Source organism: Periplaneta americana, chromosome 7, assembly GCF_040183065.1.
Source record: "Periplaneta americana isolate PAMFEO1 chromosome 7, P.americana_PAMFEO1_priV1, whole genome shotgun sequence".
NCBI lineage: Eukaryota > Metazoa > Arthropoda > Insecta > Blattodea > Blattidae > Periplaneta > Periplaneta americana.
Genome location: NC_091123.1, coordinates 154,784,991 through 154,809,254, shown reverse-complemented (window position 1 = coordinate 154,809,254; position 24,264 = coordinate 154,784,991). Strand labels below are relative to the sequence as shown.

Genomic DNA, 24,264 nt, shown 5'->3' with positions numbered 1-24,264 from the left:
AACCAAAATAAATTTGAATAATGCATTAAAAATCTTACCTTTTTGATCCAATTATTCCAGCAGAACACGAACTCTTCTCTGTCTATAAGGTCGTCCTTCAAGAAAACAAGAAAAACTAAAATAATATTACATTAATTATAAAACGAATAGGCCTAATGTAAATGTGAATATTTAAACAAAAATATCTAATGTAAATATTTATATTTAAATAATAGAGATAGGGGTAACCTAAATGTAAACAGACGAAACTAATGTAAACGCTTACATTTAAACAATAAGACGTGTTTACATTAAAATTAATGTAAATGTTACCGGTAGGCCTAATATTTGAATAAATAGATCTAATGTGAATGTATTTAAACAAATAGGAATAATTTAAATGTTTATTTCAAGCAATCATACTAACAAGTAACACACGGTTATGGTAGCCCTATATTATGATTGATTACCTTATCTCTGTCGAAAACTGAGAATACATCTTGCAGCTTCTTCAGTTCCATAGTGTATATCTTTCCTCTGTCATTTCTAAACAGAGCACGGCAAAGAGTTTCAAATTCTTTCAAGTTCAAATATCCATCTCTGAAAATATGAAAAACGGGTTAATTAGTGGTAAGAAGTCAGTGCAAGAATCACACATACTATCTCATTACAAGTTCCACATTATTATTATTATTATTATTATTATTATTATTATTATTATTATTATTATTATTATTATTATTATTATTATTATTGCATTAAAAATGTCAACATGCATGGCTGCGAATTCGATCCCTTCAATATATAGACTTGCAGTCCCGTCGCTCTAATTTCCGGCAGCCAATCACGTTACAGGTCGGCTACATTTAAACGTGTGCATCTTGTGATTCGCTGATGAAGACGTCATGCGTTTCCTAAGGCTCGATAAATACTTAATATAATCGCCCGCCATTTTGGCTCTTTCGCTGGCGTTCGCAGAAAGTACACGAGGACGTCATTTGCCGCTCAATTATTTGCTTCATTACATTGTGTATGATTTATTATCATAGGAGCTACGACATGATAATGTTTAACGGTGTGGCAAATAGATTCCTCGTCTGTTAGCTCGGCAACGAAAGAACAAAAATGGCGAACGATAGGCCTACTACCTACTTAGACTTTATAGAGCCTTCACTTCCTAAGACGTAAGCAAAGAGGAGGAGTCAAGCCGGTAATAACAGCGTCGCGATTATAGTTTGCTTTTGACAATGATTTATCATTTATGTATTCTTTCAGACATTATACTTAATTATCATTGTATCATCACTATTATTCTCATAGTATTCTTGATTATGTATTTTAAAGTTATCCATTATTCTGTTCATTCATCGTCATTATTGTCATTAATTACAATTGTCTTTAAGTGTAATAATTATTTTTGTGCACTTTTTTTATTATTTTATCATATTGTAGTTATGCTTTGTGCTGAACTGTTATTGGCCTCTGGCTGTTGTACAGCACAATAAATAATAGTACATAAATAAATAAAATAAATGAATTTATATTATTATTATTATTATTATTATTATTATACTTTTAACGACTTTTACAACTCTCAGTTCCTTGATCACAGTGACGTCGCCAGGATCAGAGCAAGGGGGGTGCGGATGGGGTGCGAGATTTAAAAATGTGGTACATAAAAAATCCAAAATGTTCTTTCATGCACTTGCGCGCATACTGCACATCTGTTTATTATTATTATTATTATTATTATTATTATTATTATTGCTCATCACATCTTTTACGATACACTATGGGACGTAGTTGTTTTTTCTCATCCAAGAAATTGTTTGTTTGTTTTTATTCTTCAAAATAATTTATGCCTAGTATTTTGTTAATAAATTGCCCTTTGGGGTGCGGAAAGGGGTGCTCCGATTTTTATGGGGTGCTTGCGCACCCTTTCGCACCCCCCTAGCGACGTCCCTGCTTGATCATGTTGCGAATGGTAGACTTACTGATTATAGCATATTACTTTATTGAACCATCATTTAAAGCACAAACATAGATGAAGTCATTTACTCTCCACCAAAACAAGATGAATTTTCGAAAAGGCATTCTTTATAATCACAAAAAGTAATATATTTTATTTCATGTACTGACTATACGATATAAAGCGTTCAGATGTATGTTATTAAATTTGCTTAAACTGCCACGATATATTACGTAACTCTTCGTATATTGTATGCGTTCTAATTACTTAGCTTTTTAAAATAAAACCGCTATTTAAAATGTATATTAAAAATATGGAAAGATATTTGTCCTTTACAATGAGCAGACAGCGAAACCTACTGCCCGATGGGAGAGAGTCAGGTGATTTCCGGTTAACTGTGGTCTAGAGTCCCTCTACTGCTATTCAAAACTTGAATAGCAGTGATCACTCGCGAGAGAGAGTCCATGAAGTAAAGAGATGAGGGATAGGTACTTGGCCTGAAAACTACCAGTGGTTGTTCGTGCACTAACATTTAGTTCTTCGTCAACCCGCTAATAAAAATCGCAAGCTTTGCTGTATCAGTAATGTCATTACTGTCATTAAGAGCTAATAAAAAATATATACATAAATTGTCTTGCTTTTTTTTTTTAATATTCCTCATGAACACAATCAGAAATCTCCTGAATTCTCTTCTGGATATTTAGTCGAGAAAGCGCAGTTTTTCCAAAATTAATTAACAACTTTCATTGGACAAATTATTTCATCCACCTTGATCATTACGCTCCTTTGTTAGAAGGCTTAAGAGAACGAGCTATTCCGTTCGCCACTAGATAGCTGGCCTCCTTACATTTTATTTATGTCATCTTTCTCTTCATGACGATTTATGGCTGATTTCAGTTCTTGGAGTTTAATAGTTCGTTTCATTATTACACTAGCACGAAATATTCAATTTGTTTCTCTATATTATTATTATTATTATTATTATTATTATTATTATTATTATTATTATTATTATTATTATTATTATTACTGCTGTTACTGGTAATGCTATCAGTATTATTATTATTATTATTATTATTATTATTATTATTATTATTAAATCAATAACTAGTAAACAACTTATAACAGTCATCAAAAGATTTTAAAAAATTAAAATGTAGATATAGCGTAGTCTAGTAATTATTTTATCCTTCAAGGGAAGGTGTAGGCCTATATATTTAGGCACGTATAAGAGAATTATATTAACACTTGCTGGTAAATAATCTTCTCCTTCTTCTTCTACGTCACGGTTTAGGCCTTCCATTAGCCTGTTCCGGCTCCAAATTGTTGCTGCCTCCATCTTTTCTTAGGTCTTCCTAAGTTCCTTTTTCCTCGTGGTGAGTAATTGTATGCTGCTTTTGGTATTCTATTGTTCGTCATCCTTGTTAGGTGGTTTTCCCAATTTGTTCTATATTTCACTATTGTTGTATTTAGTTCCTCTACTTTTAGTTGTCTTATTTCTGTATTGTGTTTTTTGTCTGTTCTTTGATATCCTGCTATTGGCCTGAGGAATTTCATTTCAGCAGCTTGTATTCTAGCTATATGTTGTGCCGTCATTGTCCATGTTTTGGATCCATAAGTAATTGTAGGAACGGCCATCGTCTTATATAATTTCATTAGAGAGTCTTTTCTGGCTTTATTTTTCAAGGTTCTTTTTAATGTTCCTGTTATATAGTTAAACTTGTTTAACTTGTTATTTATATCTGTTTCTGTTGTGTATGTTATTTCGCAACCTAGGAAATTAAATTTTGAGACTTGTTCTATTGCTTTATTTTCTAAAATTATCTTTGTCCGAACTGGATAAGAGCCCTTGAAAGCCATTGCCTTTGTTTTTCCTGATGATTGGTAAATAATAATAATAATAATAATAATAATAATAATAATAATAATAATAATAATAATAATAATACTGAGGGAGGTGGGATATGATGGTAAAGACTGGATTAATCTTGCTCAGGATTGGGACCAATGGCGGGCTTATGTGAGGGCGGCAATGAACCTCCGGGTTCCTTAGAAGCCAGTAAGTAAGTAAGTAATAATAATACCTGTTATGCCAGTGTATTCGGTATAATGCCCTGCAATATCGTTTCTACATATTATTACTAATTGAACCGTTGAGCAAAGCAACATATTACATTTTCTCCGACAGAACAGCGAATAATTACCTCTTCCCATTCTGTACGAAACCTTCCGTTCCTGCTAGAGACAAAAGGTTTGTAGAGCGACATAGTACCGACACTGCTTACCTTCAGTACGTGAGCGAGACAGAGAGCAATGTACAGGAAACTCCCCTTACCAGTATGAATGTCTTTGATTACACGATGTAATCACGATTTGGTCACCGCTGCTCTACTGTATACAATAGAAGGCGGCGTGGGTCGTGCCCCATTGAACTTCTGTGCTTTAGTTGTTACTGAGAAGGCGTCACCGCAGTCGTTTGCTGCTTACTTGCTTTGTTTTGCTGTCGACAAGTAACTTACATCATGGGCTAGAGACCACAGACTTTCGCATTGATTTCGAAAAAAATAGTGATAAAATATTATGTTTCGCGTTTCATCGCTAGTTAGTTGTAAGATAATCGCAATAATTTCGTATCAATTGGAAAAAAGATATTTTACGTGAAAAAAATAATTCTATATATTACATATTAGACATCAAAGTAATGATAAAAAAAAAGACTTCATACATCAATTTATTCTACGTAGGCCTATTTAGATTAAACACAACTTTATAACACAGAAAAAAAAATTGTATTATGTAACATCTGCTGTTTCTATTTGTGGAATGAAAACTTTGTACAGGGACATCATTTTATTTTTACTAACATTTTTAATATTAACTTGGCTATACCTCTGGATCAACGCCGTTTGCTACTCCCTTCCACGACTGGAGTTCGATGATACTGCTGTAGAATACAAACAAATCACTTTACTAGGTATAGGAGGGAAGAAAAGTAGTTCATCCATTTACGTAAACTAGGAAATTTGATCATTTTCATTAGATTTTTGTTTAATCAAAATACAGTACAGTATTAACAATAAGTGTTTTTACTCACGAACTGAGCTGTCCATGTGGACGTATTCATTATGCAGTGTATATTATATTGTCTACAGCACATTAGCATACAATATAGAGAATGAAGTTAAATTAAAAAAATAATCATAATATGGATATTTAAACACATTTTTAAAATGGTGGCCGTTCATTTCGATACAGGCTTCAGTTCTTTTGTGTATATTATTGTACTATAGACTATTGTACCTAATCCCAATTACCAGTTTCGTCCTTCGTACTAGTAACTCATGTTGAAATAATTCTGTACCTACTCTATAAAAGAGTACCTTACGTACTGTGAATTCAATCTTCACTTCTGCCCGATCCGAAAAGATAAAATTACTCAGACATGCTATCTGCTGTCCGTCCAAGTGATTATGTCGTAGGGTCGTAGAAAGGAAGGAAATCACGTGACAGTTAATTACTTAACGAGCCCCTTTTATTTAAGCTATCTTAAACAGTTGTATAATATTACGTAGACGTCCAATTCCTAACAGAAATTAATGTTCTCACAAAAGAGCTAAGACAGCCCAGCCACTACCTGGCGAATAAAAGCTGGTGGGGGAAACCGGGATACGACGTAGGCAAATGGACGACAGTACCTGTGCGAAAATGATTCAATATTGAAAGCTCTTTTGTCACTGGAAAACGCGAACATATTTTTGGAACGTACTGTTTAATATGACCGTAAGGCTACTATGACTGTGTATGCGGTCTTGGATCTGTGTGCATGACGGTTGAACTTCGTTAGTAGAAGGGGTGGGAGTGAAGTACATTCAAAAACTCAGGTACAATAAAAATTGAAGTAAAAATAAAATGGTGTCCCTGTAGAAGTCACAATATTATTTTCTTTCACTCTGCGCCTACGGTGACTAACAAAAATTACACTTTGAGAAAAACGTTTTTGCGTCAACAGATGCCCAAGGAACCCAGACACGTTTCAACACAGCAGATGTAAATTCAGGGTAATTCAACATGAGAGCTCGTAATGCCTCAATCACGTCACTGTAACACTGGAAGTGTTGGATGATTGTTTCAAAACTATTTCTTTCGAAGTAAGCAATGCTACACTGCAATCAGTACTTTTTATATCCCTGAAGTAACTCATTGTTTTAACCCTTTCTGTGAGTGCATTAACATTATTAATAGGCTCCGCATTCCAGCTACCTAACGACTGAAGTTAAAGACACATCGGGTATATAGTACGCCTAACACAGGTAATGTAACGGATAAGGATGTAAAGTAAACACGTCTCGCTGCGTGTTCGTGGAGTACAGTCAACTCCCGACATTCTGAAGCTATACTGGTAAACATATGCTTGAGCCGTGATGTTCATTTTCGTCGTGAGCTTTGCAGTGAATGATAACGTGCATTCGTAAGTTACGAAACTTGAACATGTGACATTATTTTATATTGCAAGAAATTTTTTCAATAGCAAATGAGTTACTGGTGCATGATGTAGTACAAGATATTCTTATTGTCTGATATTTTTTCGTGTTTCATTAGGATTTTACATGTCGTTCATCACTGAAAACCCATTAATTCTTTATGTACTTTTCTAGAAATTCCCTTGAATGTAGATTATTTAATTTATTAATTAGGATTTGGAACTGAACATCATGGTAGGCTACACAAATCCATGCTAAACGTCGAGTCAATATCTTCATAATTTTCAGATTGTGATGGCACTGCTTCTTTTGCATTATGTTCGACACACTTTCTGTGCCTTTTGATATTGCAGTGTCTTTCATTGCACTGTTTTTGTCACTTTTACGTTTATTTTACACAATTTATATATAATGTTATCTATATTGACAGTGGAAATATTAGTTCAAATATCCTCAACTATGCCCTGTAATATTATACTCTTGTGCGACTTATCTAAGGCATTTTACCTCTGCAATGAACCTTCAATCAGCCACAGAGATGTAGTTATTTAAATAATATGACTAGTAAGAGCAGTGATCGATAAGACTACTCACTATGACTGCGTCTCGATTTTGACTTTCTAGAGGAAGAAGGCAGAGGATGCGTAACTATTTTGTATGCGAACGTACCTGTACCTGCGCTGTGACGTCACATATACCTCGAATCAGGCAACTTCATTCCAGTTTATAGGTAGCTAAAATATGGAGCCTAATTATTAACATTTATCTTTACAATATTTTCTGGGTCGAATAATAATTAATTTAAATTTAAAACAATGAATATGGATCATGTAATTCGTATTTTTCAATTTTCTGAATCATCAGTTTACTGACATGCTTAAAAGTAATGATTACATTTTAGTCTTTAAGTCCAAACTGAAATGGTTAATTAAATGGCCTACCGACTCCCCTACATTACCAGAAATTACTATATTCATTCTACTCTTTAAGTCATTAGGCGGAAATCTTATATTCCTCTCCACCGCTGACCATGACTCTACTCGCGCAAGTAAACAAACCTGTTTCTTGGGCACTAAGTTTCGCTGCCTGATAATAAGATTATATTCAAGTAAAAAGAAAATAAATAAATCTTCCCTAAAGAAAACATACAGGGGGGCATCGGAAATACGTAGTATCTCCCTTCCAGCTTATTGTTAATTACTGCAAATGATAAATGAAGTACGAGGCGGTGGAAAGAGTTGATACTGGAATGAAAGAGGGCAACGGAAATACTAAGATAACCCTCAAATTACGGAAGACTACGAGAAAAACGTAGGGACTTGGCAGCCCATACATACAGGGCTGGGCAGTATTTGAAATACATTTGTATTTTGTAATTTGTAAGGATTTTCGAAATTGATGTATTTTGTATTTCAAATACTCAAAATACTTTCTTCTTCTTGTCCTTCAAGTTTTGGATTTGGATTTGAAGAATGAACTTTTGTCTTATTTGCCTACACATTTCAGATGTGCTAGCCATACACTTACTTTTCTTCCCACAACTGATTTCCTTAATGCCATAAAGAAATCTCCAACAGCATTAAGGATCCTCACCGAACACTTCCTAAATGTTCAGCATTACGGAATGCGTCTAGGAGACCCAAATCCTCAGAAATTATATCAGATGTCTTGAAATATCCATTAAAGTTTCCTTGCCCAACTCGATGGAATTCTCTTTACGACTCAATCTCTCAAATACTGCAATTCAAACATGATATAAACAGTATATGTGAAAAAACTAGGATTGCCAACCTTCAAAGATGTTGAGTTTCAGTACTTTGAAGAATATTGTGCAGTTCTGCAACCCATTGCCGTAGCCCGTAGCTTTCATCAAGACTTAAAGCGATGTTTGATTTGACCCCAGAAGCAAACGGAGCTATTTTGGCAGCTTGCTTTCACCCATCATTTAAGATGGATGGTTACCTGACACTGCCTCACCAAATGATAAGAGGAGGATACAGAATATGTGTGTGAAATCAGCTGAGCAGTTATCTGCTACACCTTTGGTCAGTTCAGACGATGAAAACAATTTTTATGTTTTCAACTCAAGTACAACAGACTTTGAAAAGCAAAAAGGAAAGAACTTGTCTACTGCAGAGTATGGGCTCGTACAATTCTTTAATGGCAAAGGGACAATCCTGTGCACTCTAGAGAATTAGCCAACACTGAAACAATCTTTTATAGAGTGTAATACAAGTTTGTGTTCCTCTGCGCCTGTAGAAAGACTGTTCTGCTTTGCAGGATTTATTCATTCACCAGCAAGGGGATCCTTATCTGCTAAACTTCTTGAGAAAATGTTTTTTTTTAAGGATGCAGTAATTATTCATATGTAGCATAATTTCATTGCTGACTGGGAAAAGGAAGAATATTCAGTTACAGTGTTTATATAAAACTTCGCGTTAAAAATACTTTTAATGTTAATATATTATTTTAGATTTTCAGTAACATTCTTATTTCTTAGGCCTATATACTGTATCGAGGATTTGAAATAGAAATGTATTTTGAGTATTTGAAATACTTGGATGTCAGTATTTTGCCCAGCCCTGCATTCATACTAGACATTAGGCGATCATTGATACAGGAATCATGTGGAAATTGTACACGGAACGAGAGTAGGCCAAGGAAATCTGCCCCATTATCGCTTTTATCAATAAAAATTCCTCTTGAATTCACAAGGATTTCGACATGGGTCAAGTACGCACTCTCGCTTATTCTGTCTTCACTGGCGGGGAAAGCTGACATTCTAGAACGAAATTCTATTATTCACAAGTTTATCAGCACCGACCATTACTCATAAAAAAATAGTCGATGTCCTGTAAAACTACCAGCGATTACGAAACACCGACATATGCCGAGAAACATGAACGGGTTTTTCGCTGTAATTCTCTGGCACGCACAGTTCACACATACAGAAAGGAAAGCATGGAGAATAATTATAAGTACAGCAATTATTATTCGTGTACATAACCATGAAATTTTTAAACATCACGCTTTAGATTACGGTCATACTAACGTAACCGATATTACATTATGACAAAAATACTTACAAATAAAAGCAGATGTGAGTGTCCGAACAAAATGAACGAATGTGAGAAAAGTGTCACAAAGATGCAATACAAAGTGCAATCAATATACAGTATTTCCGAACTGCACTTGTATTTATTGTATCGTTACACATGCGTGCCACTGAAGATCACTGCTTCCATATCTGTTGAGTCAGTCTATCAAACAGCGTCAGATTGTCTTTAAGAACTGAGCTTCTACACGTGATTTTGTGCAACATGTCTAGAACCTACTGCGATTTTTCCTGAAATCTCTCTATTACGCCTTATGACTAGTCTTCTTCTCTGCCTTTCAAGTAATGCATCTAGTATAGATTCCAGGCGTTTTCCTGGTTCTAGACAATTTCTCCGTTTCCTATGTCTTGTGTGTTGCTTACATTCAGGGCAGTCCGGAAACTTATTGATTGCCCCTTGGACTTTCTCATTATACAGGGTGTTTCATAATTCCTAATAGAAACTTCTAGGGGTTGTAGAGGGGACTAAGTAGATGAAGTTTTGATTGGGAACCCATATCCGGAAATGTACCGTTTCGATGCAAAATAAGTTTTAAGATCGAATCAATTTCACATCTCCCACTTCACTGATTGTAAACAGAAGACACACGACATCACGGGGCTGCTGTCTCGTCCTGTACTGCTCAAGGACTGAATCACAACTGATGTGAAAGCAGACTCCGTAAAACTGATTGTAAACAGAAGACACACGATATCAGAGGACTGCAGAAGTCGCCCTCAGCCCATTTTGTTTGCGTACCGTGAAGCAAGAGATTTTAAATCAAACCAATATTCAAACTTATTTTGCATCGAAACGGTACATTTCCGGATATGGGTTCGTAATCAGAATTTTATCTACTGTCTTCCTCCGACGAGTTTAGCGCTGGGACCTGAGGTATTCTTGCCATCGGTGCGGGAGGGTTGCAGGTAGATTCTTTTGTTGCTACAGCTAAGCCGAGCCGAGCGGAGTGGGAAGTATTAATCGTCCAAAAATATGCAGTCTTCAGTCTTCTCCCTGATGTTAGCTATGTTAATATTATATGAATTACTCATTAACTATTTCACCGTTAGAGATCATTTTTAAGGAGACATGCTGTGGAAAATTTGTGGTTTTATTCTATTGGAATTTTAGAATATATGTGATTGGTATCGTGAAAAACAGATTCCTATAATACCATGCGAAAATCATTTGTTGGTGATTTTGTGTATTTATTCACACTGCAATGGGTATATACCCGGTGGCAGTGGTAACTAATTACACTCAATAACCCAGTATCTTATATCTTAAAATACAAAATAAAGTAGTTATATTTCTCAAGTGAGTTCAGCAGTACAGTATATTTAACTGATTACTTTACAAATTTAATTCAATTCTACTAATCACTAAATTTTATAGTATGATTCTTCTTTTCATTTATATTATTGCAGTTGTATTATGATTTTTCTTTTTATTTATTTTATTGTATTTGCATTTCTGGTGGTGTGATGGCCTTAACTTCACCAAAATAAATAATAAATAAGTAATAAATAAATAAATACAATTTCCTATAATACTTTCCTTCTCTGAACATTTAAGTACGAATGATTGTATCTCTATCTCGCCAAAAATACGTTAGAAAACTAATAGGCATACTGCTCTCGTAAATTGGGCGAATGCTTTCAGTATGTATTTCCTTCCAGACTGCCACTGTCACTGTCCCCTCCCACTCCAGTACCGCGCTAGACTAGTCGGAACCGCATTCCTCTCAGCACTAAACTCCTCAGAGGATGACAGTACTTAGTCCCCTCTACAACTCCTAGAAGTTTATAATATGAATTTTTAAACACCCTGTATGTACGCATCTCGTAACATTTCAATTCTTTCATCACGTTGCAGACGCATTTTTTATATTGGTCCTGTTAAAATTTTACTTACGAGCAGTGTTGTCATTCAAATGAGGCATTAATACTTTGTTATACAATATAATATTTTTTTAGTGTTTCAAGCGTTGAAAAACGATTTGCAGCAGTTAATGAACATACAATGTAGACAAAAGTATAATTTTATGTGATGATGATACAATTTATTTATTTATTAACCTTCCATAGCAGATTTTCAACACTGTTTACGAGAGTAGTGCTAGTGATTATTAAAGTGCTGTACATCGACGTGCTCCTGGCGGATTTATAATAAAAATGAAGTCAAAATTTATTGCCAGTTAGGACAAAGACAAGGAAATAAATAATAGATCTACTTGAACCAAGAGATTGCTTGTGGAATTTACAAATCGTCGGCTTACTTCTAAAACCTCGAAAGTCGAATTTTGCCCAAATGTTGAAATTATGTAATATTTTCAAAGTGCGTCTTCTGAAAACGACCTCGTAAGCCTATAAATGATTTTATATTTTGTAAATAACAAATGCGTAAAGCTGGGTCCACACTATATAACAAAAACACGTTATATAACTTGTTGCAGAAAAGGGAAGAAAATGTTATATAACATGAGTTTTTTTGTGTTATATAGCAAGTTATATGTTATCCATCGGGTGTCGGTAAAGATCAAAGGATGTTATAAAACATCGTTATACAGGGACATCATTTTATTTTTACTAACATTTTTAATATTAACCTGTCTATACCTTTAGAGAACCGGAAACACCGCTTGCTCCCCCCTCCAAGACTGGAGTTCGATGACACTGGCGTAAAACACAAATCACTCTACTAGGTATAGGATGGAAGAAAAGTAGTTCATCCATTTACGTAAACTAGGAAATATCGCGATTTTGAGTTTGATAATTTTCATTAGGTTTTTCTTTAATAAAAGTACAGTACTGTATTAAGAATAAGTGTTTTTACTCACGAAGTGAGTTATCCATGCGAACGTATTCATTATGCAGTGTATATTATACTGTCTACAGCACATTAGCATACAATATAGAGAAAGAAGTTAAATTGAAAAATAATCATAATATGAATATCTAAACACAATTTTGAAAATGGTGGCCGTTCATTTCGATACAGGCTTCAGTTCTTTTGTGCATATTATCGCACTATAGACTATTGCATCTAATTCCAATTGCCAGTTTCGTCCTTCGTACTAGTAACTCATGTTGAAATAATTCTATACCTACTCTACGTAAATTCAATCTTCACTTCTGCCCGACCCGAAAATATAAAATTACTCAGACATGCTATCTACTGTCCGTCCAAGTGGTTATGCCGCAGGATTGTAGAAAGGGAGGAAATCACGTGACAGTTAATTACTTAACGAGGCCCTTTTATTTAAGTTAAATTAAACTGCTGTATAATATTACGTAAACGTCCAATTCCTAAGAGAAATTAATGTTTTCAGAAAAGAGCTAAGACAGCCCAGCTTTTACAGAGGGGCGAGCAGAAGCAGGTGGGGGAAATCGGGATGCGACGTAGGCAAACGGACAGTACCTGTGCGAAAATATGATCCAATATTGAAAGCTCTTTCGTCACTGGAAAACGCGAACATATTTCTGGAACGTACTATACTCAGTAACTCAGTACTGCTTACTATCTGCGGTCTTGGTTCTGTGTGGAGTTGGAACTTCCTTAGTAGAAGGGGTGGGAGTGAAGTACATTCAAAAACTCAGGTACAATAAAAATTGAAGTAAAAATAAAATGATGTCCCTGTATATAACATGTTTGCGCATCATGTAACTTGTTATAAAACACACCAGCTGCACAAAAAGGTACGAACTGAGTCTTGCTGGAATCATCACGTCATTGTTTTGCATTATTGCGTAGTATCTTGCATGCATTCTCTGTGCGCTTGGCGTGATTATTCATCTGTGTTCCGAAGTCAACTTGGCATAATGTAGTGGAACAAGACTGCAACTTACGAGTTAATTGAGCTGTACAGAGAAAAACGGGTATTATGGGATCTGCGGCTGATATGGACTACAAAGACAAATAAAAAGCACGACGCATGGGCTGAATTGGGTGTTAATATGAAAATGGATGTGCAAGAGGTTGAAAAGAAAATGAGAATTCTTATTAGTCAGTTCCAGATAGAATTAAAGAAAGGGAAAAGTGGATATGGAGCAAACGCTCACTACAAATCAAAATGGTTGTACTTCAAGATGCTCTTGCTTTTAAGAGACAAAATGACAGTGGCGTAGCGTCAATGTAAGCTAAAAAGCTTAGCTTCCCCAGTTAATAATAATTTCATAATAAACCTGCAGTTTATGGAGAAAATTATTTATTAATTTTAATAGAATTTATATTTACGAGTTAAATATTGTGATGCGGCAGCTCAGGATGATTTGTGATGCAGCAGTAAACAAGAAGCCTGCACACACCAGCTTCCAAGCAGACTGGTTTCTTCTGTGTAATCCACCCCGCAGATTTTCCATCCCTTTCTAACTAAACTACCCTACTCGCAAGGCTCGCAAGAAGCTAGCTTTAACATTTAAAATAAGTAGTTTCCGAGTTATCCCTTTTCGTCAGTTGTGTTCAGTTGAAGTGTTAGTGTGCATTGTGGCTGATATAATAAATAATGAGCGAAATAACAGTTCCTGACACCAATTTACTTGAATTTTTTTAGGACAATTGTATTATCAAGACTGACTTACGAATAAAAGTGTGATTTAAAAAACAAATGACCAACTCCCTTGCTGTCAATGAAGGACACAACCAAAAGACAGACGCATACTTACGTAATAATACTAATATTGTGATTTCTTTAAGTATGACAGGGAGTGAGCTAATGTTATACGTATACGTGTTTATTTGTTAAGAGATATGTATAAACCGTGAAATCATATTTTACTACGTATCATTTGAGGTCATGCCTTATTGGTGTTACTTACGATGTTCCAACCAATCTTCGACTGCTGACTTGAAATTGACTACTATTTATTTTAAGACTGTATTCTTGTAACACGTTTTCTCATATTGCATGAAAGACAACTTCAGTTAGCTTCCCCTGCTCAAAATTTCATGCTACGCCACTGCAAAATGAGTCAGTGATAGCTTCACGTACTCTGGCACAATCTTGGATATGCTCTGCTTGGAGAATTTGAACAAATAGCTTAAAATTTTGTAGGAATCTCCACTTGGAAGAAATCTTAAAGTAACGGTTTCTCTCGCCAGTATTGCATCTCGAAATGAAGTGTCTTTCTTATTTATCTTACGTCCGATTACGTTTATAAGATATTCAAAATCAGAACTGATCATTCTGGCAAAGTTTTTGAAACTTCCATCACATCCAAGTTCTTCTGCCAAGGAATCACTAGCATCTCTCCTAAGATCTGCTAAAAGGTTACTTCTACTTTATTATTTTATAGCTTGTAAAGATGGTCGCACCCAACATTTTTGTTTACAAGGCCTACTACTTCCTGCCAGAATCACACAAGCAGCAGCAGCAAGAATTACATCATCTGCCCTCGACGCCATTTTCAAACGTGACATTTATTTCATTTATCAAGTTACATAATTGTTACAAGAATGTTATTTTGATACCAACACAAATGTAACATATAGCAAGTTAAAGAAACATGTTGCATACAAAGTTTGTTATATAACGTGTTTTGTTATATAGTGTAGACCCAGCTTAACAGTTGCTAGCTGTGATATAAAAAGTATAAGGAGTTATTTTGCTCTCCTGTACAATTTCCTTAAACGCAGTTACGATGTTTTAGAAAGAAACCAATGAAATGCTGATTTCTACAGCAAAAAATATAAGGCGGTCTGTTTCAACAGGAACTGCTAGTGCAATGTAGGCCCTAAATGTCAGAAGATCACTTAAAAATAAATTGCACACTTCTCTTCTAGCGTCCAGCAGGTGTACAGTAAAGAGCCAGTAAAATGGGCGTAAGCCAGTTCGACCAGGAAGCCGGAACTGTTGTTCGGATCTGATTTAGATAGTTCGATTAGGCAGGGGTGACTAACAGAAGACTCGTTTCCAATTCGATCAAATCAGTGTTTCACTTGCTATCTGTTATGCCTGTCGTCCAGTCAATGTTAACCGAGAAAGGGAAGGAACTATTAACTTATGTTCGTGATAATCTGACTTCGAATTTCAGGTCTCAATCTGAGAGATACAAGTTAACTAACAGCATAGTATTGAGCGAAGGTGGGGAGGGGGGAACAGGATAGGGTTTATTTACTTTTGCATCTACCGGATCTACCCACTGCGATGTCTGTCTACGTATACGACTGGTTGGAAGTTTCGTATGTACTAGCACTCAAGCTGGGACAGTTTGGAGAACGTGAAGTCATTGCGATGTCTATAACAATTCAATTGGAACAAATTTTAAAATATAAATTATAAAATTTCTTTTACAATAAAAAAAGCTTATAAGTAAAAATAAGTATATTTTATTTGAAAAGGCAAAAGGCGTACTATATTTTATTTGAAAACTCAAAATGCGTAGGCCTACAACTCCTGGCAAAAATTACAGCCTTATTATGGAATAAATATTGAAAATGACATGATTTTGAAGCACCGGTATCTGTATTAAACACTATAACATATAAATCCAAGTTATAAATTCGACATATTTATAATAATACGTAGCTTAAATTAACGTTACTACATTACATTTAACATAGCTACTGTATATTTTAAATAAATATCTTGTGAATTTGTGATACCGGTAGGTCTACTTCATTTTATTTCATTTGATTCTTAGTTTACCCTATTTAAGCCACATAACTTTAATTCTGACTTCTTATTAATATTAAATTCTTACTAAATACAATTCCTGCATTATTTTAATTTTCAGCACAATATTATCTTCGTTTCTTCGTACTCTACGCTCAGTTGTCCCCCTCAAACACGAGTTTTAATCATAATGGGGTTAGATTTATATTAAACAGAACACATTACTTTCTAAACGTTTTATTTAAATGTTGTTTATTTTATAGTAATCTTATATTTTCATACAAGTCTATTTCTCTGACCTATATTTTATAATTAGACTACTGCAATTATGTCAGTTCGTTTCCTTGTATTGTAATTTATGTACAATTACAAATTATGTTTGTTCTGATATTCTAAAATTATTATTATTATTATTATTATTATTATTATTATTATTATTATTATAAAATTGTTACAAAATATCTTTGTAAAATAATATTTCCCTGTAAGTTATAGTCGCGACGCTGTTACTTCCGGCGTGACTCCTCCTCTTTGCTTACGTCTTAGGAAGTGAAGGCTCTATAAAGTCTAGGTAGGTAGTATCGTTCGCCATTTTTGTTCTTTCATTGCCGAGCTACCACACCGTTAAACATTATCATATCGTACCTCCTATAATAAATCAAACGCACTGTAATTCAGCAAATAATTGAGCGGCAAATAACGTCCTCGTGTGCTTTCTGCGAACGCCAACGAAAGAGCCAAAATGGCGGGCGATTATATATTAAGTATTTATCCAGCCTTAGGAAATGCTTAACATCTTCATCAGCGAATCACAAGACGCACACGTTTAAATGTAGCAGACCTGCAACGTGATTGGCTGACGGAAACTAGAGCGACGGGACTATATAACTGTTTATAGGCCAAGAGAAATAGTACGTTTCTACATCCGAGAACGATAATCCAATGTATTCTGATCAACATAATATTTAAGTCTGTCATTCAGGCGAAAGTTTAATTTTTTCCTTGCTCGGCCTTATTGCAAAACCCTCTTCTGACATGATGTAAACACTATTATTCTGTGTGCAGGCTACTTAACTTCAGAGTAAAATGTGCCTCACTTCGAATCTAGTGACAATTACATAAGCGAGTTCAGCACTACAGTCGAAACCGTTTATAGCGACATCGCTTTTAATGCCGTATTGACTATAAAGGCAAAATCTAACGGTCCCGTCTAAATCCTATATAGGCCTAAATACTGTATTTAAAAAGTCCCTTAGTACGACATCGCTTATTACAACGTATCGTATAAAACGACGTATTCTTATCACATTTTCGGAGAAATTTATCGGGTATAATGTCCAATGTTGATTTTTGTTTGTTACGTATTTGGAGATTACTGACAACAATGTAACGCTTATTTTCAAACTCTTGTTTTCAGTTAGATTGTAGATTTCAAATCAGTATGTCTGTTAAACATTCAAGGCAAGCATCGCTGGGAAAATGTCGCAAAGAAAAGATAGCCAATTGGCTGTAAATTCATCCCAAATACCTTCGTTTCTTGTATACCCGACGGATAATTTTCTCAGATTTTAATGACAAAACCCAGTGGTACCACTATCATTTTGCATTACGCGAGACAGCGAATAACTTTCCATCTATCCATCTAACTACCAAAAAGCGTATATATAAAGCATACCAAAAGCTGAACAAACCAAACCTAATCCGTCACTGACCCTCAATCTCAAGAAAATTCGCGGCTTGTAACCTTCATACAAAGCAAGCCACTTCTTAGACAGCCACTCGTCTGTTCACCTTTAAATTTCAGTGTCTTAGCCTATTTGGGATCATATTGTAAAACAAGCCAGTTTCATCTCTGTTCGAAAAGAGATTGTATTTTCTCCCTGTTCTTCCATAAATCGTTGAGTGTGATACACCCAATTCCTTCGCGATGCGAACGTTTGTTTCCCTATTTTCTAATCGCCATATTATGTGTGACTTTTCATTAACAATGTAGGTTAAGTGTGCAGCCTAAAATTTACGGATATGAAATTTTTAGTAAAAAAAAAAGCCCGGTTTGTGCGACTATCGGCTGTAACGATCATAAACTGGCGGTCTCTTCGGAGTCGTTATAACCGATTTCTACTGTATTTTCCTTTTCTCTATGGGCTAGCATGTTTAGCAGCATGTCAAGTACAGTGAGGTTAGTTGGGGAAGCTCGGGTTTTCGCCCAGAGCCGGCCGGGCTATCAATGTGTTGGTTACCGCGAGAAACAGGCGCGCGTTTCCGGCACTTTTAGGTCTACAATCCTACTGTTAGGCATGCAATGTTTGAAGGTTACAGTATTTATCAAGCCCACATTCGTTGCTCAAAATGTTCTCTATTTACTACAAACATACATTTAAAATCTTTTTATGAAATTTGCAGTCACTCTCGCAAGTTCTTAAGCGCTAATAGAATTTATTGCAGCTCTTATATTCTGTTTAAGTTCGTTTATGAAGTGTGGATTTCTTGCATTCTGTAGGGCCTTGATTTAAGAAATTTTGTCGCTACACGAACAGAACTTTTACTTATTCCAGTTTCCTGCGCTAAACGTCTCTACTGCTCGCAACTGCAGAGGTTATATCAGCGTCGCCGGTGTGCCGGAATTTTGTCCCGCAGGAGTTCTTTTACTTACTTACTTACTTACTTACAAATGGCTTTTAAGGAACCCGAAGGTTCATTGCTGCCCTCACATAAGCCCGCCATCGGTCCCTATCCTGTGCAAGATTAATCCAGTCTCTATCATCATATCCCACCTCCCTCAAATCCATTTTAATATTACCCTCCCATCTACGTCTCGGCCTCCCCAAAGGTCTTTTTCCCTCCGGTCTCCCAACTAACACTTTATATGCATTTCTGGATTCGCCCATACGTGCTACATGCCCTGCCCATCTCAAAAGTCTAGATTTAATGTTCCTAATTATGTCAGGTGAAGAATACAATGCGTGCAGTTCTGCGTTGTGTAACTTTCTCCATTCTCCTGTAACTTCATCCCGCTTAGCCCCAAATATTTTCCTAAGCACCTTATTCTCAAACACCCTTAACCTACGTTCCTCTCTCAGAGTGAGAGTCCAAGTTTCACAACCATACAGAACAACCGGTAATATAAGTGTTTTATAAATTCTAACTTTCAGATTTTTTGACAGCAGACTAGATGATAAAAGCTTCTCAACCGAATAATAACACACATTTTCCATATTTGTTCTGCGTTTAAAGGAGTTCTTTTATATGCCAGTAAATCTACTGACATGAGCCTGTCGCATTTAAACACAAATGCCATCGACCTCGGCCGGGATCGAAACCGCAACCTTGAGCATAGAAGGCTAGCGCTATACCAAATGCGCTACCGAGGGCGACTGGATTGTCGATCTTTATTCATATTACGCCAATAGTATTAAAGCACGATTACTAGCAGATTAAGCACCGAAATAAATTACTTTTATTTACTATTGTTAGTAAAGTTAGTCATTGTTTCAAATATTTAAATTTCATACATATTATATTACAATTAATTAGAAAATAGCAAATAAATATTGCTTTAAAATGACAAAAAATAAGGCATTTATTAGTAAGAAATACCTACACCTTAAAAATGCAAAATAGGCAAAATAAAAATTGGCCCTATCACTTTGACTTACACCAAATCACATTTATAACTGTGCAAATAATGAAGTTCTTCCACCCAGTAAAAAAGACATTTTGCCAAGCATTCGGGCTCTAGTCATAATATAATGTAGCAATAAACGAAAAGTCAGTAGAAATGAGACATAATATAATTACAGTAAGAAAGGAAGAAGCATTCTAAAATGTGAACAGTAAGTCAAAATAAATTATACATAATACAAAGTATACAATGAACACAATATGTGTATGTCAATGTGTCTGCTGAGTGCTAAAGCTGTTCTAATTTGATCACAACAATTAACGAAAAGCAAACAAATTAAATCTCCTCCCCCTCCCCTCTTTCATTCTTTTCTAACGAAAACATGTTGCCTTTGTTACGCAAGAAGAGGATCTTGTGGCCTGTTTTAGTACAAATTGAATGAATATAGGCGAAATAAAAATAAATATTTATGATTACGTTCACGTAAAGAGATTTGGCGACACTGCAGTAAAGTTTAAAGGAGAAATTTATAGCTATCATAATTTAAACACGTTTATTAACGTAGAATGGTGGTATGTTTCAATTTACGTAGAACTTGAAAAAGTATATTATTATTATTATTATTAATTTGTTCGCGGCTCCCCATTAAGTGCTCTTTGGCGCACCCCCCCCCCCCCCACGGGGTTGAGAATCACAAGAAGATTACAAGAGGTATGTATATCGTACTTTTTGACCAAACTCATCCAAATCGATCACCTATATTTCAGTCAACTGTGAGTACAGTAGGTTCTCCTTGTTTGAAGTAAAGAGTACAGCATTTTATTATTCAAAAAACTTAGATTACGCTTAATTATATTAGACATAGTTCGTTTTCATTTATACTTCCAGTTTTGTCAATGACATTGTTATTAATCTAATTATTGCAAGTCCTGTCTGTCTTTCGAACACGTTATTCTTCAAATAAGTTTGCAACAATGTCTTACTCTTTCATACAAAACTTATAGCATGAACTGTACTTCATGCTTGCGTAATACGGACTTCCCATTATTGCATCACTTCCTGAATTGCACATGCCGGTAGCAACACAGAAGTAAAAGCGTATTTCGTAACACATATTACAATAACTGTCATTATAATAGAAGAAAAGTTTCTTACCCGTCCTTGTCAAATGCGTTGAAACAAGCATCCATGTCAAAATCTTCCTCCGAGTTGTATCGATCAAACCAATCGCTGTCGTTGGTAGTCACATCATTACTACCCACTTCATTAGCCATCTTCTCAACGTTAGCGAACACACGTCTCAATACCTCTATTGCGCATCCGCGAATGTCTGTTCTCAGTTGTGGAAACACCAATGGGAATTCCTACTCTAGCACAGAGTACCACCTGACTCATTGAGCTTATCAACAGGATAACCAACACAAGAACAAGACCAACCACATCAAAGCATATTATTTTGTATCTTCCGAATTGTATATGAAACCGACAAAATGAGTTAATTTTATGTTATGACATTATGGTAGATTTTTCCGTTTGAAAGTTAAAATTAAACTAGGCAAATATTTACACAATAATTTATTAGAGGTTAGGGTTGACAAAATAATAACAATTGATTGTAAAATGAGATTATAATATTCATGTGCATTCATGAAGTATTGCGGATTGCACTATAATCTAAATTCGACTGAAAAGTTTATAATTTCAACTTAGATTAATATCTTTTCGAATTTAAATTTTAAAATGTCATAACATGAAATGTTATTTGGTTTTCTATAATACCGCTATATAAATAATAGGCATATGTGGCGATACCTTGGCAACCGTTCTATGCAAGACTCGTGCTATAAATTCATTTTCTTATTGTCCTTAGTTTTAACAAAGTTATAAAGAGTTTTCAATTCTCGGAGTAATCTGAAAGACCGGCATCGTTGCCGGTTCCCTACCTCGCCTCATCCCCACTCTTGCTGCTGCTAACTCAGCCGCTCCTGTCTCTCTCTACTGGCAATCGCGTCAACGAGGCGTCTTTGGTTGATTCGTACGTACAGCAAGGCTCAACTCACACGGACCACATCTTTGCGATTATTTTGCAGTTTGTGTGTGGTTGTGCTATTGGCAGAACCGACCACACGTGGACCACTTTTTTGTGGTCGCTTGAAGTCCTTATGGACCATAGACAACCACATTGCAAGCTCTTATTTGACAAGAAAGCGTCTATCGTTTCCAAGGATACAGTGTCAGCGGCGAGTAGTCGTGTCGTACTGAGTTGCTCTCGACCACCGACAGCAACAATTCTGTGGGTGATACCCTAACTAGATCATATATATATATATATATATATATATATATATATATATATTACTATACTATGATCTAGGCTAGAGTAATACCGACCACTCATTGAGCACAGACGCGTCGACAATTTCCTGAGCGCACACAAGTGGACCACCGTTATGTGGCTGTGTTGTGGTCCGTGTGAATTGAGCCTAATCCCCTTTAAAGTATATCTACGGGAGATGTTCCGAAACGTACCGCGGATAGTAGAGAACCCTATAAATGCTTTGTCTTTTTTTTTTATTCGATGCCTATGCCTATGATATAGTTTAATTGACAAATTACAGAACAATAAAACATTAGAAGCAATTATAATGATGATGATGATGATGATAATAAATAATAATAATAATAATAATAATAATAATAATAATAATAATAATAATAATAAATACGTTATACATTATTACACTTGTGAACACGAGTGCTCGCCATTTAGATTTTATACAAAACTTTTCAGATTAAGATGCTAGAGCTAAATTACATAAAATAAATATTGACTAAAACTAAAATACTCTTAAGGCAATAATAAAACAAAAGAAACCAGTTTTAAAACTTCCCTATATTCTGGAGTTCTAGCTTTTTAAATACAGTATAATTTTAGGTCTACATTATCTTCATTGAGAGTATCTAGTGAAATTTTAGAATGCAAATATCTTTATAAATCTTAAATACTGGTACATGAATACTGGGCTGAAGACCACTAAGATTTATAGATCACTCCACGTGGGTAGAGTTTTCAAATTCAAAACAGACATAAAAAATTGACAATTTAAAATGATAGGCAATTTGAAAGATATTGTAAAGCTTTGTCAAAAAGAAGAGATGCATTTGACTCAAACTTCTTTCTGTCTACATCACCCATTCCCTCCCCTTTTTCTGAGGAGGGTCCAAAGGTTTGCACTGCAGCCTCAGGCTAATTGTACCAACCTTATTATGGGATGATGTTTAAGTCCTTAGGACTACATTCCTGTGAGTACTTAATTCAGTGCTTGATGCCATCTTATCAATTCAGCTACAACATCAGATCTGATGGGGTCCATGTGAACAGGAGTGCTCCTCCAGCTCCCTGTTGTTGTTCTGCAGCCTCCTCAGATCGATAGCATCTGTTCGCAAATTACGTACTACGTCCTGCTGCATCCTATATTGACCTGAAGATCGTGGCACCGTAGATTTCGTGATTCGCCATCTCTCCGAGGAAACTACACAGCTCCCACAAACAGATGACATCTGTGGACGAATCACAGTACTATGTGTGCTGGATCTCCTGGTCGACCTGAAACTATTGAAGATGATAGAGGAAGTTAAAATTAATGAAGGTGAAATGAGTCCGAGGTCCAACGTCGAAAGTTAACAGTAATTCTGCTTCAAGTGGTTGAGAGAGAAAATCTCAGGGGAAAAAACCCAATCAGGTAACTTGTATCAATCAGGATTTGAAACTGGGACCGCTTATTTCACCATTGCACATGCTAACTATTACTCCATAACTGTGGACCTACTTCAGCTATGCTAAAAAATTTTACTAATAGGAAATTTAGCCACAGGCATAGCGTGGGTTCGATATCCACTTGGGCTGATAGGTAGGTTGGGTTTCTTCCGAGGTTTTCCTCAACTGTAATGCGAATGTCAGGTAACCTATGGCTAAGTCTCGGCCTCATCTCGCCAAATACCATCTCACTATCACCAATTCTTACTTATTTACTTACAAATGGCTTTTAAGGAACCCATGGGTTCATTGCCGCCCTCACATAAGCCTGCCATCAGTCCCTAACCTGTGCAAGATTAATCCAGTCTCTATAATCATATCCTACCTCCCTCAAATTCATTTTCATATTATCCTCCCATCTATCGACGCTAAATAACTGAATAGTTTTTTTTTTTCAAATTCGAATTCAAATTTATTCATAATTTACATTTGAATGGTATGAATAGATACCCAAAATGAGCATGTGCTCGTGCTTGGGTACAGTCCAGTAGAGACAACATAAATTTTACAGACAATAATAATAATAATAATAATAATAATAATAATAATAATAATAATAATAGAATAACAGTGACGGAGGTAATAAAAAGATAGTAATACCAATTAATCAATAATAAATAATAATCTTACTCGTGTTAATTATGCAAGCATGTGCGGCTTACAGCTGTTTCGGTGCTACTTCACACCA

General features: G+C 35.4%; 1 protein-coding gene across 3 annotated transcripts in view; it reads right to left on the bottom strand.

The window, feature by feature from the left end:
• Positions 1-21,696, bottom strand: part of Naam (Nicotinamide amidase) — a 72,378-nt gene extending 50,682 nt beyond the window's left edge. The window contains exons 1-4 of one of the 3 annotated variants that reach the window (XM_069831678.1): positions 21,572-21,696; positions 20,915-21,126; positions 450-579; positions 39-95 (exon numbers count right to left, since the gene is read on the bottom strand). In XM_069831678.1, the coding sequence (XP_069687779.1) occupies positions 39-95; positions 450-579; positions 20,915-21,033 (306 nt within the window). In that variant the 5' untranslated portion in view covers positions 21,034-21,126; positions 21,572-21,696. Of the gene's footprint in view, positions 1-38; positions 96-449; positions 580-20,914; positions 21,356-21,571 lie in introns of those variants that run through there. The other 2 variants (XM_069831679.1, XM_069831676.1) reach the window with 2 other exon arrangements.
• Between the last annotated feature and the right edge of the window lie 2,568 nt (positions 21,697-24,264).